Source organism: Scardinius erythrophthalmus, assembly GCF_964197995.2.
Source record: "Scardinius erythrophthalmus genome assembly, chromosome: 21".
Taxonomy (NCBI): Eukaryota; Metazoa; Chordata; class Actinopteri; order Cypriniformes; family Leuciscidae; genus Scardinius; species Scardinius erythrophthalmus.
In genome coordinates this window covers 14213959-14231317 of record NC_138241.1, presented here as the reverse complement: position 1 = coordinate 14231317, position 17359 = coordinate 14213959, and the positions used below count along the sequence as shown (strand labels likewise).

Below are 17359 nucleotides of genomic sequence, written 5' to 3'. Positions count from 1 at the left end.
ACAAACGACTACAGTGGACTTCGACCGAAAACAGGATGTAAATGCAGGTATGAGCGCTGGCTGAAATAACTTAATTTTAAATCATATCTTTCACATCTACTGCAGTCAGATTCACTCGTGTTTACTCTGAAGGAATCACTCACATTGGCTGTGCACTTGTAATGACACATCAAGGATATTAAGAGGCTAAAAGCAGGTTTAAACATTGCCCCATTGAAGTCAACAGGGTGCAAATTTTAAAAAGAGGATAACACGGTGTAGGCAACACCGATTTATGTCGGTGTTCTCTGTACTGACAGCACTTCAAATTTACAAAAAAAATTAGCTCAATGTTAAAATTGACCGGAGTTCTCCTTTAATGCATCCTTGCTGAATTATAGTATTAATTTCTGTAAAATAAAATCGTACTAATCCCGAACTTTTGAAAAGTAGTGTATTATTTACCACTGCATGCTGTTTTAAATGCACAGTAAAAACAGATATTAAAAATTATACTCCATTATGGAGTCTCAGAATGACTTCTCTTTATTTGGATGCTAAAAACTTAACTATGCTTTAACTTTATGAATGCTTGTGAGCTTAAAAATGACAATTTGCAGTCTCATGCTCATTAATCACATTTCTAAGATGAAAAATAGCACAGATATTACACTACTAAAACCAACTTGTCATTAATGCAAAGCCAGGAGTTCTGCGAGACTTTTAAGATACAGCGTGGAAGTTTGAGAGAGCTGAAACGCAATAGAGGAAGGCAGTCAGATTAAAGACCCACGCTAACCCCCAATGAGGGACGGAAAGAGAAATCTGTTTTTACAGCCAGTCTCTCTTTATGCCTGTGCAGGGAACTAATCCCAATGACTGTCAGCCGAATACTCGTCACCCCACCAAAGCTCCTTACACGACTCCACGCACATCCAGCAGTGGCCGCATCCGCATCAGCTGGCGTCCCGTTGTCCCCTGGAGACGGGATGGTTTAATCCCCAAAGCCACTCTTTCTCTCGACTGGCACCCGGCATCACATTAGGCAGCTCATTCCTGAGTTATATAAGAGCGAGATGAGATGAAATTTATTCTTGACTGTCCATCATGAGCAATCTTCCCTGTCAATGAGTTTCTGCTCCCCTGGAGTGAGCCAGGTGAACTCTGAGACCAGAAACAAATGCAGATGTGAGTGTATGACCAATCAAGCATGCAGTCATTCTACCTGCATGATTATTCAAAATAAATTCTACATCAGAATATGGCTTAGTGTGATTATCAAATCAAAGCAGCAATGTGTTCTTACATGTGAGCAGCTCATGATGTGCCGGTGTTTGCAGTGGCTCAGAGCGGCTCAGATTGCAGTAAATGCTGCTCCACATGAATTCCATTAATTCCAGTTTAGGTCACTTTAATGTGCGTTTGGGAATGCAACATTCACCAACCGTCTTCCCATTTTTGTAATGGGAATCGCTTTTCAACAACAGAGAAGCTTTAACCCTTTCGCACGCAAGTTTTAAATATTCTAGCTGAGCCCCCAGCGTGAGTTTTTTAACCGCTTGAGCTGTAAGGTCCCACATATGGGATTGTTATTTCTGTGCCCCTAACATATGGAATTTTAGAATGTACAGTGACATCAAATTTTGCCAGATTCAAATTGGCTTTCAAACTAACATAGAGAGAGGCGAGCTGGATGTCATTCATATTCGCACAAACTCAAACAGTGTTTACAGGCACATGATGTGTTTATGTCACAGACACTCAAATTGTCACAGAAATACCATAACAAAAGTCTATAGGGCATATAAGCACAATAATATCAATATAGGCCTATGAATGAAACGGTCAAGCGATGCGTGCAGCCATGTTTGTTTTCATTAGGTGGCTGAGCGGCTGTCATTTCTGTTCACTCAAACAGTTTTCACAGGCACAATGCTGCATATTAATAGATAAAAATATAAACAGACATGGCTTTCTACATGACAGCTAGCATGGCGGTCCTCATCGCGCGTTATAGATCAGCTAACATGATAATCATAAAGGTGTTTAAACGACAATATGCATTCACTTACACATATTTGAGAATCTGAATATTAGATGTTTCATGATATGGTTAACAAGTTTGTGAATATTTTGAATTAAAAGGGGAAAAGGAAATAAAAGCAATACATCTGTAATATCGCTATTGTGGCTGCGGTGTGTCACGTGATTTCATCATGGAAATAATAAGGTGAAACGTTCAAAAATAACACTTGCCTTAATGGCTCGCTGTGATTTGCACATCCTGATTTTGCAGAGTTAGACAACATATTTTGTTGATCCTGGAAAAACATTCCTGTCCAAAAATGTTATCCTAACCATATTCTAAACCTAAACCTACCCATAAGTTATCCCTTAAATATATGGGGAAATGATAGGTGAATAACACTGATGTAAAAGCACCTAACCCGGGTTGTAAGCCTAAACTGGACATAAACTGTAAACCTATGTCACGATTTGGTTTTGTTTGCTGTTCCTGTTTCATGTCTCTCATGTGATCCCCTGTTCTAGTCATGTGATCCAGCCATGTGTTCTGTGTTGTCATTGGTTCATTGTTTCATTGTTCACAGGTGTCCCTTGTCAGTATTGTTCATGTGCCGTGCCGTGCCGTGCCGTGCCGTGCCGCGCCGTGCCGCGCCGTGCCGCGCCGTGCCGTGCCTGCACTTGGGTTCTCTACAAACTTGCCTTCAGTGGACCATCCTTATAACTTGCCCATTAAATATGATTAATTAGAATGTTGTTCCAGTATCAACAAAGATGTTGATCCTGGAACGCTGCACTTGGTAAAATCAGGTTCTGCCTGCGGGATACCGACAAAAAAAATATTTGGTTTGTGGATTGAAGAAATTAAGTCATAAATATCAGTATTGTAATTTTACATAAAATAAGATTATTTTTATTTTTTTATATACAATTCTTAGTGCTGCTGAAAAAATCGAAACCGGTTTTTATTTTTAACTGATTTACTTTTTAAAATAATTAAGTAATAAATTATTATTTAAGTACGGTCACATATCTACCTAGTCACCATCCTCTGCACTTCATTTCCCAGCATCCCTCCTGGTCCCCACCTGCACGTGATCTCTAATCACACACACCTGCGTGTCATCACCTTCATCACTGCCACTACAAATGCACACTCCTCACCACAGTTCATTGTCTGACCTGACAGCGATTGCCCTGTCTCCATCCATCTTCCTTTCCTATGTCTGCATACTATAACAAGTATATTATTTATTTTTATTAGGGGCAAACATTTTTTGGGGTCTTCATTTTTTTTATAATGGTTTGTCATATTTTAAAGTTAAAAGTTTGTCTCTGGAAAAAGGGTAAAATGGTAAAGTTTTTAAAAAGTGGCTGAAGTTGCAGAAACATTCACTTGCATCATGAACTGTGTTCTGACATTGCAATGCAACAATTGTGAAACTCCAGGTTGTTCAGCTTCTGAGTTTGCATACGTGTACTGTATAAAGTCCTCAGCATATAATGGCTTATTGCAACATCTCAGTCCGTTTTTTTTACAGGCTGGAAAGGCAGTCTGATGAGCTCAACAGATAAGCTCTTTCCCACCAGAGACGGCACTGTCTGCCCATCCACTGCCCCATTCCCCTGGGTTTCCTCCAATTCGGAGAGAGTGATTACACAGGTAGCGGTAGCCCAATGAGCTGGAACCTCCTTTCTTGTTCCAGGCAGCCCAAGGGATCGATAGCAGGAGGAGAGGGCCTTAACATCAGTGGAGAGGGCTCACATTACACCTCTCAGATTACACCTCTCTCATCTAATCAATCAGCACGCCTGTTCAAGCAGCTGTCCTCCTCCTCCTTCTTCCGCAACCTCATTCTCTTGCTTTCCCCCCCTCTTTTTCATTTTTGTCACAGGGTGAGACAAAGGTATCTTTACTCAGTCTCCCGTCACACCGCACTGTTATCACACCCAGAAAATGGGTCACTGAGCATCCTCCCCAACCTGAGCTCTCACATGCCCCATCCTCACCGTCTGTAGTAAATAGCCACGCTGTCAGCAGTCCTGCACTCGCCTGCACTAAATCACTGACTTATCCAACCGCTGGCCACGTCCTAAAAATCTCCTTAAGAGTGCTGACGAGCAAACAGAGCTCAGGTGAAAGCCCAGTCGAGTGATGTAGCGAGGCCGGAGCCGGCCTGACTGTAAGATAAAGGGTGTGTAATCACAGCAGGCCAGACCTGTGTGCTCCTGAGCGGTAAAGGAGATAAGAAAACACACTTAGTGGGAAGAAAAAAGCAGGGAGCGCTGTGTCGATGGCGCAGTATGTGTGCGGACTGGAGCGGCAGATATTTCCCCTCCTCCCTCAAAGTGTTCTGTAATCACTCCGCTCAAGCTCCATTTTAGGTTTTCCACTCCTCGTCACACCACGTTTAAAGGTCAGAAATCTGGGTTACATTGGCCACTATATACATTCTACTAACTATAAGTAACTTTAGACTAAAGTATTAGTAGACTGTTAGGTTAGGTGTTAGGGTTAGTAGAATAAGTTGACATGTACTGTAATTGCAAAGTTACTCAGTCAGTAGAATGTCTGTTGGGGGAGCATCAAAATAAATTGTTAGCATATATTAAGCAGAGAGTCTACTAATACTCTAATAGCTCGTTGACATGTAGTTGCTTAGTAGAATGTCTATCCATCGAAATAGTGTTACCGAAATCTGATGCCATTTTCAACCCCCCTGGATGGAAACACCATTTTTATACAACATTTGTATTTTTCTATAATATTTAACAGACTACACACCTGAAAAGAGGGAGTAGTTGGGTTTCCATCCACATATTTTTATTCTAATTATTTTTTAATTTAGCATAAAAAAACAGTTTTGTTTTTTGTCGGTGGTTACTGCAAGTAATTTATTCTGTTTAATAAAAATAAAAATTAAATTTCCATTGCTATTTTTGGACCAGATGCTATTACTTTATTAATTATTGCATTATGGCCTGTTAAATTGATATGCACAGCTGTATCCGCGCAATCCTGGAGCAACCACTTCCACGCTTCCACTCTGTTCATAGACTCTATAGTGGGTGGAGATGGGATCTGGTAAAAAGGATGCGCTTTCACCACCTAAACAAGTTTAACTCTTCTTGACTTTCACCTGCAGCACAACTGGCAATCCAACAACCGAAGTTTATAGTTAGCTAGTCAGATCCATTTTCACCTGCTGCTATGATGGAGAACATTAGAGGGAGAGAATGTTATAGATGAGTTGGTGTCTGCAACTGCAGGAGAAAATGAACTGAAATCGGACCGCTTAATGTCTGTTTTGCGGACCACAAGTACCTTAGGTAACATACTTAAAATGCAACTCTGAGCACATTGGATCCTGCTGGAAAGAAAATCACAAATTAGGTCTCTTTAGTGTAGCAGTTGTTTCTTATAGACACCACTGAGATTAAATAGAGAGCAAATATGCTTTAATATCCTGCTTCTCAAAATTTCCTCTATATTTTCTAGTCTATATACCAACATATATTATAAATGTTAATATAATAAAATTAATATGGATATATTAATATAAAAATATGCATTTTTTTTTGTAAAGTGTAATTCTTTAAAAAAATCTTTAAAAATTAAATAATTGGAATGTATCTTTTCATTGAAGTGAAAAAAAAAGATTTAATATGATCTGTAAAATATTATTAATTAAAGGTTATTTATAATTCAAAATTATTTGTATAGCTTTCATAATAAATGTTGCCCCAAATATAATATTTGTTATGACTCCCTCCCCATGAGAGTTTCATAAGAAATGCACTTGCAATAAAATAATAATAATTATAATAATAACAACAACAACTTTTTCCAGGAACTGAGACTACTGTACTACTAATACACTATTTTTCAAAAGTTTGTGGTCAATATGATTTGTGTCAGGGTTATGTTTGGTTTGCCTTTGTGTTTTTTGATTTTGTCTTCTGTGTTAGTTTGCCTTTGACCCAGTTTCCCCCCACGAGTTTCATTTATTCATCCGATTCACCTGTGTCTTGTTAATCACCTCGTTAATTATATTGTTTGCTCCTTGGTTTGCCTGTGTATACATGTCCTCAGTTTCAGTCTGGTCTTTGTCCTGCATTGATATGCGTTCAGGTGTATGTGGTTGTTATTCTCCTGTTCATTGTGATTGATGTTAAAATTATTTAATTTGACTTTATTCGTACACTTCCTCCTCAGCCACACACTGTGACAATTTGTTGGAGATTTGTTGTTGACAGTTGGAGTTTTTCAGAAATATGTTTTTGAAATAAGTCTCTTATGCTCCTCACATTTACATTTATTTGATCAAAATTACATAAAAAAATAACAGCAATGTTGTGAAATATTATTACAATAACTTCATTACAATTTTTTAAAATAACTTTTCTATTATAACGTTTATACATAAAAATTATTATACAATTTTCAGCAGTCATTACTGAAGTCTTCATTGTCACATGATCCTTCAGAAATCACTCTATATGCTGATTTCTTATCAATGGTGAAAACAGATGTGGTGCTTAATATATTTTTACAGTTTTTATTTAAAGGCACACTATGCAGTTTCTGTTTTTCTCAAACAGCGACCCCTAGAGTTGCTGTGGAGTACTTGTATTTAACGTTACTGTCGTAAATACCACTCACGCAGAGCCGTCCCTGCACTCTTCCGACTGCGCTTTCTTCACTGACTCTGCCACGATTCATGTCTTAAATGCGTGCTAGTGTCTTCCATAGAGGCTGCTTCATATATTGTTGTGCCGTAAAGCAAGTCATGATTCTCGTGAGATTTGGCGGGGCGCCACTCTCAAACTTGCATTGCTGGTTTTGCGGGATGATTCGCCCTTCTACCAGTTCGTTTACCATCGAAATGATTTCGAAGCTGTTATATTAAGGTACAAATCTTGCATAGTGTGCCTTTAATAATGTTTACAGCTGTGCTTTCTGAGATCCAGTTTGCTGTAATTCCGCTTAATTACAAATTGACCTTGGTCATTCTGTGCACACAAAAAACTGAAACATTCTAATTAGTCAAACTCAGAGCCTTCAGTAATGTGTATGGAGCTCTAATTGTCTCTTAACACTTGTCTCATCTGTTTCTATTTTTATGTCTCCAAAGAGGGATAAATGTGTGAGTCTGAATCCATCTCTGTGTGGTCGACGCAATTTGGCTGACGTGTTCTGGTGGAGTTAAAGCTGGGGTGTGAGTGCTATGGCTCAGAAGAGTCAGTGTGACGCTACAGGAAATGATGTCCCGAGCCTTGGTGGCAGAAAGAGAGTGGCATAATGCTTTTAGAGGACGCAGTGGGAGTGGGCCGCAGATGCAAAACCAGGCAGTCTTCCTGCAGCGGTGCACCCTAGAGCTCTAAAGAGGGCGACACTGGCCAGCGGCGGGTAAGCACTGCTAACACATCCTGTCAGCACAGCCTGGCGTGACCCTGTACCACAAGCTCCCTGGTCACGATGCAGTGAGACTATTACTGGCCACCAACTGCGTTTCAGACACAAATGGAGCAGACAGACTCTGGTTGGGATAAAAGCCAGTGAATATGATTGGCTAAAACCTTCATCTCTGCAGGTATCATCTGTCTGTGGCTGATGATGATGACAACCTGTCTGGCAGTCTGCATTGGTCAGAGGTCAATACTGGGGACACTGAGTTACTGCATCATCCACTTTGGGAAATCACAGCCGGAAGGATGCGCAGACAATCACGGGGTTCCTTGAAGATGTAAGAGCACAGCTTGAATCAAACTGCTACTCCTTATCAACCATATCATTATCCCTAAATTTGGAGTGTGCTAAATGTGCACGGAACAGACAACAATTTAGATCATAAATGTAGGTCTGGGCAGATGACCTTGTTGAGTGGCTATATTGCGCTATAAAAAAAACAAAAAACAAAAAACCATTTGTTTTTTGTTTGCTGAAGGCTAATATTATTCATTATTAAAAGTGAGTATTATTATATGTTAATTTCATTAAATATTTTAGATTTTATTTATAAAATTTTATAATAATGTAAAATATTCCATGTTTTATATTTTCAGAAATATTATATTATTGTAATTAAAGGGTTAGTTCACCCTAAAATGAAAAAGTCTTCATTTACTCACCCTGGTGTTGTTCTAATGCCGTATGTCCTTCTTTCTTTTTCAGATCACATGAGCGTTCATCAGACTCAGCGGCGCAGTTCTCTCCAACTCTCACAGAAAATGCACACAAGTTGTGAGAAATCAAGACTAAGAAAAACGCGAAATATAATACAATCTACAGTATGCACCTTTTGAGGTGAATATCTACATTTTGTTTGCCGTAACAAGTTGTTGTCGTATAAATTCACATTATATGTCAACAGTCATTCTGACGGTCATCTGAAAGCCAGAATCCCGGTCCAGAGATATTCAATTCAGAGAAGAAAGCACACAGACGCCTTTTTTGGCGATTTCTAGCTGTTTCATGGTGTGTTCTTGTTCATCTTGATTTCTCTCAACTTGTCTGCTTTTTCTGGGCGAGACAGAGTGAACTGCTGCGCTAATAGAGTCTCAAGTCGCACAGTCGAGCACAGAAGACCAACGGCCAAGGTCAGGATTTTCATTAAATAATACAATACATTTCTTCTTTTTTTTACCAAACCCTATTGTGTACCCCCAGAACACTTGGGATATATGACACGTGTTTCATGGGAACATTCTGATACTTTTTGATGAGCGACAGCGGACATTTTAAATTTATATTTGTGCAAAATGCTGTACATTCATGAAATTCTGGATTTTGCACATACAAGTAATAAAGTATTAGGTTAAATGTAGTAATGCATATTTGTGAATTTGTCAAATAGATGGGTAGTCGTGCCCACATTAATAGTACCTAGCCTATTCATTTGTAGTTGTTTGCCTTTGGGTTGTGAAATGCTTGAAAACCAAATGAGATCGACGTCAATGAATGCACGTGTGTCACCTGTCCACAAATGCACATCATCTTTGTTCCACGTGCAAATTATGATACACTTATACAAAAGAAAGCATTTACAAAAAATCTGTATCTATCTGTACAAATTGCTACACATTCATTTAATTCTGAAGTTTGCACACGCAAGAGGGCATTTGGTTGTGGATAGTAAAACATCTGCAACATTTATCAAGTGCATGGATAATTGTGCATGCATGTGTTAATCGTTTTGAGACTAAAGTTTAACATGCATATGTTTTTAATGTATATCATAGCATTTGGACAGAAAGTTAACCTGACATCGCTAGCTTCAATCTAAATCGCTATTGCTAGCACAACACGCTAGTAATTCGCTAGCCTGTTTGCGTGCCGTCCGTACGCTCTTTAATTAATTATTTATTTATTCTCTAGCGCGCTTGCGCCTTCCGTGCGCTCTTTATTTATTTATTTTTTTATTTTTTTTCGTGCCTTTTACGAGTTCATCAAAAAACTGTGGTGAGTATCAGTCAACAATCACGGTCAGTCATGTCATCTTCTCTTATTGTCACCTGCACCTCATGTAACATGTATAGCATAGCCTTCTCCGTCAGCACAGGATTTACATGTGATAAATGCAGGGAGATAGTAAAGCTGACGGGGAAGATTTCAGAACTAGAGACACGCATCCAAACTTTAATCGAGGTTAATTGTAAGAGTGCAAGGGCTTTAGATACTGCTTTGGATGCGACTAGCTTAGTGAACTCTGTACACTGTTCGGTTTCAGCTGAAGTAGAGCCCATGTAGCAGGGCAATTGGGTGACGGTGAGACGCTGTAGTTGCGGGACAAAACCCCGCTCTTCCGTTCCGATTACAACATCAAACAGATTCTCCCCACTCAGTGAAACACCCACTGTGAATCCTGTTGAATGTGCCCTAGTTATTGGTGATTCGATCACACGGAACGTGAAAATAGAGACACCAGCCACCATAGTCACATGTTTGCCGGGAGCCAGAGCGCCTGACATCAAAGAAAATTTAAAAGTGCTGGCTAATGCTAATCGTAAATTCTCTAAGATTATTATTCACGTCGGCACTAATGATGTTAGACACCGCCAGTCGGAGATCACAAAGATTAATATTAAAGAGGTGTGTGAACTTGCAAGTACGATGTCAGGCACTGTAATTTGCTCTGACCCCCTTCCTGTTCGCAGGAGTGATGAGATGGCTGGCTGTCTAATTGGTGTCCGCGTAATAACAGAATTCATAAACAATTGGAAAAGTTTTTGGGGCAGACCTGACCTCTTGAAAAGAGATGGTATTCATCCCTCCTGGGATGGTGCTGCTCTTCTCTTTAGTAATATGGCACACAGTCTTAGAGCTCAAACATGACAATCTGGGCCTCAGGTCAGGAAGCAGACAGACTGACTTAACCGACCGTCTGCTAGCTGTCTCACGTCACAGAGGTCACATAAATCCCATCACATAGAGCCTTTTTCACCTAGATATCATCATATAGAGACTGTGTCTGTTCCCCGAATTAGGACATACAAAAAACTCCTAAACCCATTCAAGGGTAAAAATTTAATTGACGTTCAACAAATAAAAAACAGATATAATACGGATGAACAAATGATAAAGCTTGGGTTGCTGAATATTCAATCCCTTACTTCAAAAGCACTTATTGTTAATGATATGATTACAGACTATAACCTAGTTGTGCTGTGTTTGACAGAAACCTGGCTAAAACCAGACAATTATATTACTTTAAATGAGTACACCCCACAAGATTACTGTTATAAACATGAACCTCGTCTGAAAGGCAAAGGGGGAGGTGCTGCTGTAATTTATAGTAATATCTTCAGAATTACTGAGAAGTCTTGTTTTAAATATAATTATTTTGAAGTGTTGTTGCTAAATGTAACACTATCTAGTGTAAATGATAAATCACGTTTAAAATTTGTGCTGGCTACTGTATACAGGCCACCAGGGCACCATACAGACTTTATCAAAGAATTTGCTGATTTTCTATCAGAGTTAGTACTGGCTGCAGAGATAAAGTCCTAATTGTTGGTGATTTTAATATACATGTAGATAACGAAAAAGATGCATTAGGATTGGCATTTAAAGACATTCTGAACTCTATTGGAGTTAGACAACATGTGTCAGGACCTACTCATTGTCGTAATACTCTAGATCTAATATTATCACATGGAATAAATGTTGATGCCGTTGAAATTCTGCAGCAGAGCAATGATATCTCAGATCATTATCTAGTCTCGTGTAAACTTAATTTAGCCAAGGCTGCAAAGCCGACTCCGTGTTACAAATATGTTAGACCTATCACTTCTGCCACTAAAGATTGCTTTATTAATAATCTTCCTGATCAGTTTCATCTCAGCATCCCGGATAGCTTAGAAGAACTAGATATTGCGACAGAAACTCTTAACTCTCTCTTTTCCAGCACTTTAGACACAGTTGCTCCTTTGCGCTTAAAGAAGATTAAAGAAAATAGTCCAACGCCGTGGTACAACGAGCACACTCAGGCCCTTAAGAGAGCAGCCAGAAAAATGGAGCGTTGCTGGAAGAAAATAAAACTAGAGGTATTTCGCATTTCATGGAAAGACAGTTTGATTGCATACAGAAAGGCCTTAAAAGCTGCTAGATCTGCTTATTTTTCAGACCTATTAGAAGAAAATAAACATAATCCTAGGTATTTATTTGAAATTGTGACTAAACTAACGAGAAATAAATCTTCAACCCCAGATGTTTCCAAGCAGCACAGCAGTAATGACTTTATGAACTTCTTTACTAACAAGATTGATAATATCAGGGAGAAAATTATAACTATGCAACCGTCTACTACAGTATCGCATCAGGCAGTGCATTGTAGTCTCCTTGAAGAAAAATTTGATTCATTCGTTGCTATAGGAGAGGAAGAATTTACTAAACTCGTTAAATCATCTAAATCGACAACATGTATGTTAGACCCTATACTGACTAAGCTACTGAAAGAGATGCTTCCAGAGGTCATAGATCCTCTTCTTAATATTATTAATTCATCTTTGTCACTAGGATATGTACTTTTAAGCTGGCTATGATTAAACCGCTTGTTAAAAAAATGCAACTTGATCCTACAGAATTAGTCAATTACAGGCCGATCTCGAAATCTACCTTTTCTGTCAAAGATATTAGAAAAGGCAGTATCCTCACTTTTTAGAAAGAAATGATATCTGCGAGGATTTCCAGTCAGGATTTAGACTGTACTATAGTACCGAGACTGCTCTCATCAGAGTCACAAATGATTTGCTCCTATCATCCGATCGTGGTTGTATCTCGCTATTAGTGTTACTCGATCTAAGTGCTGCATTTGACACTATTGACCACAACATTCTTTTAAATAGACTCAAAAATTATGTTGGCATTAGTGGAATTGCATTAGCATGGTTTAAATCATACTTATCTGACCGTCATCAGTTTGTAGCAGTAAATGAAGAGATGTCTTATCAATCACAAGTTCAGTATGGCGTACCACAAGGCTCAGTAATAGGACCGCTGCTGTTCACTCTGTACATGCTACCATTAGGAGATATCATTAGGAAGCATGGCATTAGTTTTCACTGTTATGCCGATGATACTCAGCTGTATATTTCTTCACGCCCAGACGAAACTTACCAATTCACAAAATTAACGGAATGCATAGCTGATATAAAAAAATGGATGACTAGTAATTTCCTACAACTAAATTCTGAAAAAACAGAGATTCTAATTATTGGACAAAAAACGTCCTCACGTAATAATCTAGAATACTGTCTAACAATTGATGGCTGATCTGTCAAGTCTTCGTCGTCGGTTAGGAACCTGGGTGTGCTCTTTGATACCAATCTTTCATTTGAAAGTCACGTGTCTAGTATCTGTAAAACCACATTTTTCCATCTTAAAAATATATCTAAATCACGCCATATGCTCTCAATGACAAATGCGGAACAATTAGTTCATGCGTTCATGACCTCAAGGCTAGATTATTGTAATGCTCTACTGGGTGGTTGTCCTGCACGCTTAATAAACAAACTACAGCTGGTCCAAAACACAGCAGCTCGAGTTCTTACCAGAACCAGGAAGTATGACCATATTAGCCTGGTTCTGTCAACACTGCACTGGCTCCCTATTAAACATCGCATAAATTTTAAAATATTGCTGATTACTTACAAAGCACTAAATGGTTTAGCTCCGCAGTACTTGAGCAATCTCTTAACGCATTATAGTCCTCCACGTCTATTGTGATCTCAAAATTCCGGCCAGTTAATAATACCTAGAATATCAAAATCGACTGCTGGCGGTAGATCCTTTTCCTATTTAGCACAAAAACTTTGGAACAGTCTTCCTACCATTGTCCGGGAAGCAGACACACTCTGTCAGTTCAAAGCTAGAATAAAAACACATCTCTTTGACCTAGCATTCACATAACACATTATAGACTTCTATAATCCAATGTTAGGATGCATAGATTAGGTCAGCTGGAACCGGGGACACTTCCCATAAATCCTGATGTACTCGTTACATCATAAGAAGAACGGCATATATGCTAATTTTAGTGTCTTGTTTATCCTAAGGTTTTCTCGCAGCCTCCCGGATCCAGACCGTATCCAGATCTGACGATGGACCTTCGCCTGAACCCGATCCAACGCAGTGCTGAAGTACCAACTAGTCTCCCCCTATGGAGGATCCCTTTACCACTCTAAAAATAAAGCGTTGTCGGGAAAATTTGTTTCGCGTACCTACCCCGAAATGACAAAATAAAATACAATTCTGTATCAAAATTTATAAGGAAACGCCAGTACTTTGTTTAGGCTTGGTCTGTAGGGAATTCCAAACCTGCGCACATATATTCAAATGCACATAACTATAGAACCAATTCTTAATGCGCATGTGAACGCCATCAGCGTTTATCACAGGTTCGTGTTTAAAGTCTGTGTAGAGAGAATGGTGTCGTCTTAGCGGCCCCTAATTTAATAACAAATGATCGTTGCGACGGAAGCGAATCAATCAAAACTAACTTTAGCTGGAAAATAACTTTATTAAAGAACCGCTATAAAGCCAAAACAATCTTTGTTACCTTAAATTATACGTTTATCTCTGTAAAGCTGCTTTGAAACAATCTACATTGTTAAAAGCGCTATATAAATGAGGATGACTTTACTTGACTTGACTTAAACATAGTAAGGAATCTCACAACACTCAACTAGTATCTCACAAATCTAGTGCACACCAATGTCTTCACTCATATTGGTAGAAGTGTTTCTTCTAATTAACATAGGGTTAAACTTTTTTTGCATTCCATCAAGAGCAGCTGTCAATCATGTTGCTGGAAATTGCCAACTCTCACTGAAAATAGTGTTATACAGATCTATGTGTGAACTTCCCATCAGCTGTCCTACAGTGTCACCTTGAAACCAAACTCAGAAATAACAGAGAGGCTAAATGCTGCTCATGCAGAAGAGATGCTGATATTTAAGTGCGCTGAACCGAAAATGCACCGTCTGCGTGGCCACCTGAAACCACTTGATTACTTCCATCGTGATTTGAACCAGGTAGATCAATGAAAAAAAAAAAAGAAAAAAAAAGAAAAAAGAAAATTTCACTCCTCACTAGATTTTAAAGGAGTAGTTCACTCAAAAATGAAAGTTATATCATTATATTCTCACTGAATTTGATTTAAGAAAATAACAAAATAACATATAGTATGACGAAAACAACTTTCCTTTTTGGATGAATTTGAATGAATTGCAGTAGTGACAGGTGAAAATTTAACATTGGATTGAAAGCTCATTCCACATACGGGCTACAGCGGGGGGCGCCTGGGTGTGTGACAGCTCTCTCCGCCCACTAAAGCAGGACGTCTCTCTGATGTTCCCTTCCTGCTCTTCAGATAGATAATTATAGCCGTCAGAGTTGGGACTGTCATTGCTGCTTTTCACGGAATGCTTGATTGTGTAATACAAGACTGAACAGTGGAAAAGATGAGGAAAGAGAGGAGAAACAGTCCTGAAGTTAGTGCATCCATCAACAAACTGCTGTCTATGCAGAGAGAAGACAGGCTGAGTGTTTAATCTGCACATTGGTGTCCAATTCTAAATTTTTCACCATAAATCAAGAAGCAATAATGTCTAAATTCAGTGGGCATTTCTGGTGACAGGACTAAATAGAGAGAGCGAGAGAGAGAGAGAGAGAGATAGAGAGAGAGAGAGAGAGAGAGAGAGAGAGAGAGAGAGAGAGAGAGAGGCAGGCAGGCAGGCATATCTTCGATCTTTTATTGCTCACTTGACAAATTTGCAATGAGATTTTGCAAATGATCTTAATAATTATGATAATGACTTCACAGATGAGCTTTAATTCCCTAGAGAGAGAGAGAGAGAGAGAGAGAGAGAGAGAGAGAGAGAGAGAGAGAGAGAGACTACAACTTTACAATACTGAATCTTTCTTTTTTCAAGCATTCAAGCATTGCTGAACTTAAAGCATATCTTCGATCTTTTTTTGCTCACTTGACAAATTTGCCATAAGATTTTGCAAATGATCTTAATAATTATGATAATGACTTCACAGATGAGCTTTAATTCCCTCAAGTTTCAGAGCTTTATTTAATAGACATCATTAGATATGGAGCTGCTCCTTTTCCCAATTATAAACCATTGATTATTATAGCTGTAATTTTTATTGTATTTTAGTTTGTATTATGATTGTCGTTTTAGTTAGTTTTATAGTGCTGAAGTATGGTGCTTCCAAATTTATTGACTTATTTATTGAATTATTATTATTATTATTATCATTTGTATTCTTTTTTGTATTTTTGTTTTAGTTTTAGTTCGTTTTTATGGTGCACAAGTAGTTTATATTTATATTAAAAATACAATTTTTAGATTTTATGCAATTGAGGGTTTCCACCTTTATTTACCAAGTTTTTTTTTTTTTAATGTATTTAAGTTTTATGGCTTTTATTTTGTGTATAGTTTTTGAAAATATTTTGTATATCTTACTTTTGCTTTTAAATTTCCATATTCCATTTCTATTACTTTTTTTTGACCTTTCCATTTGTTTTTGATTGAAGTTGTTAAAATAAAAAGATTTTCTACTTATGATTTTACAGTACGCACTACGCATAACTTTTTTCCCCCCATAGATGCATCATACATGACACCAAATTACCTTTTTTGAAATTCAAATTCAGTTTTAAGCATCCAGTACATGGCACCACAGCATACTGCAGTCAATGAACTGTGCTACAAATAAGCCATTGCTAAATGTTTAGCAGTTAATTGTAACTACCGTAACTCTGGGCATTTATGATTCAGCAACTTTGACTGGTTTCACTAAGGTCAGTCTCAGACAGCCCACAGAAAACAATGCTCACTGATTTACCAAAATGTGCTTTTTAAGTACAAGACCGACACCAGACACAAACAGTTATGCATAATGCAGGTTTATATTACAGTTGCATTTGTTAAATTTTTTCTCTTTCTTTCTGACTTTCTGACTCAAATTTGTAGCCTTTAGGCTCGAAACAAATAAGAAATTGGCATATGTTGTGCTTTTGTTTGTAATTCATATTTCCATTTCAAATATGGCATTTTTAAAATAAAGTTTTAATAAAAATATGGCCTTTTTGAAATAAAATGTAAATAAACAAAGCATGTTAATGAAGATAGCAAGACAGACAGATGCTAAATTAGATGCTAATTGCATTTCATTGGCTGTACAATGACAATAATGTTGAATCTAATCTATTCTATATCGATGGTGTTTTAAAGGACCTTTTTTGTCTTTGTGAAGCTTGGCAGTGTATAACATTGTCCGCTCTTTGTATGGACATTCAGAATGTAATCTATTCTGTTCCCCAGAAAAAAGAAAATCATAAAGGTTGCAAACATCATGAGGGTGAGCGAATGATGAAGAATGATGACATTTTTGGGCAAACTATGTATAAAATAGTATTATTTTATTTTATTTACCCTCCCTCACGCCCAGGAGGGTGCCCCTTCTGCTGTTAGTGGCTCCTCGTTGGCCAACTCGAGTTTAGTTTTTGGACCTGATATTCCTTCTCAACAGTTCCCCTTGGGAGATTCCGGTCAGGATGAACCTTCTATCTCAAGCGACGGGCTCAATATTTCATCCCCGCCCAGAGTTTGGAAGCTGTGGTAATGTGGGTCCCCAACTCATAGGTGGTCTATCAACTGAGGTTATTGAGATCAATCCTCACTCCAGAGCTCCCTCCACGAAGAAACTTTATGCTTTCAAATAAGGATTGTTCTCTTCATGGTACGAGATTCGTCATTTAGACCCCGTTGTAAAGGTGTATATTGTGGCTATAGCTGCTTACCACGCTCCTTTGAGTGGTGTATCCTTGGGGAGGGACCCATT

General features: G+C 38.3%; 1 protein-coding gene across 1 annotated transcript in view; it reads right to left on the bottom strand.

Annotated features, from left to right (window-relative positions):
• Positions 1-923: 923 nt before the first annotated feature.
• LOC308681561 (zinc finger matrin-type protein 4) overlaps positions 924-17359 on the bottom strand; it is a gene marked incomplete at its 5' end in the record, with an annotated part of 104817 nt that continues 88381 nt past the window's right edge. Inside the window, 1 exon segment of the mRNA XM_081350565.1 lies at positions 924-1035. Within this exon segment, the coding sequence (XP_081206691.1) occupies positions 936-1035 (100 nt within the window). The 3' untranslated portion in view covers positions 924-935.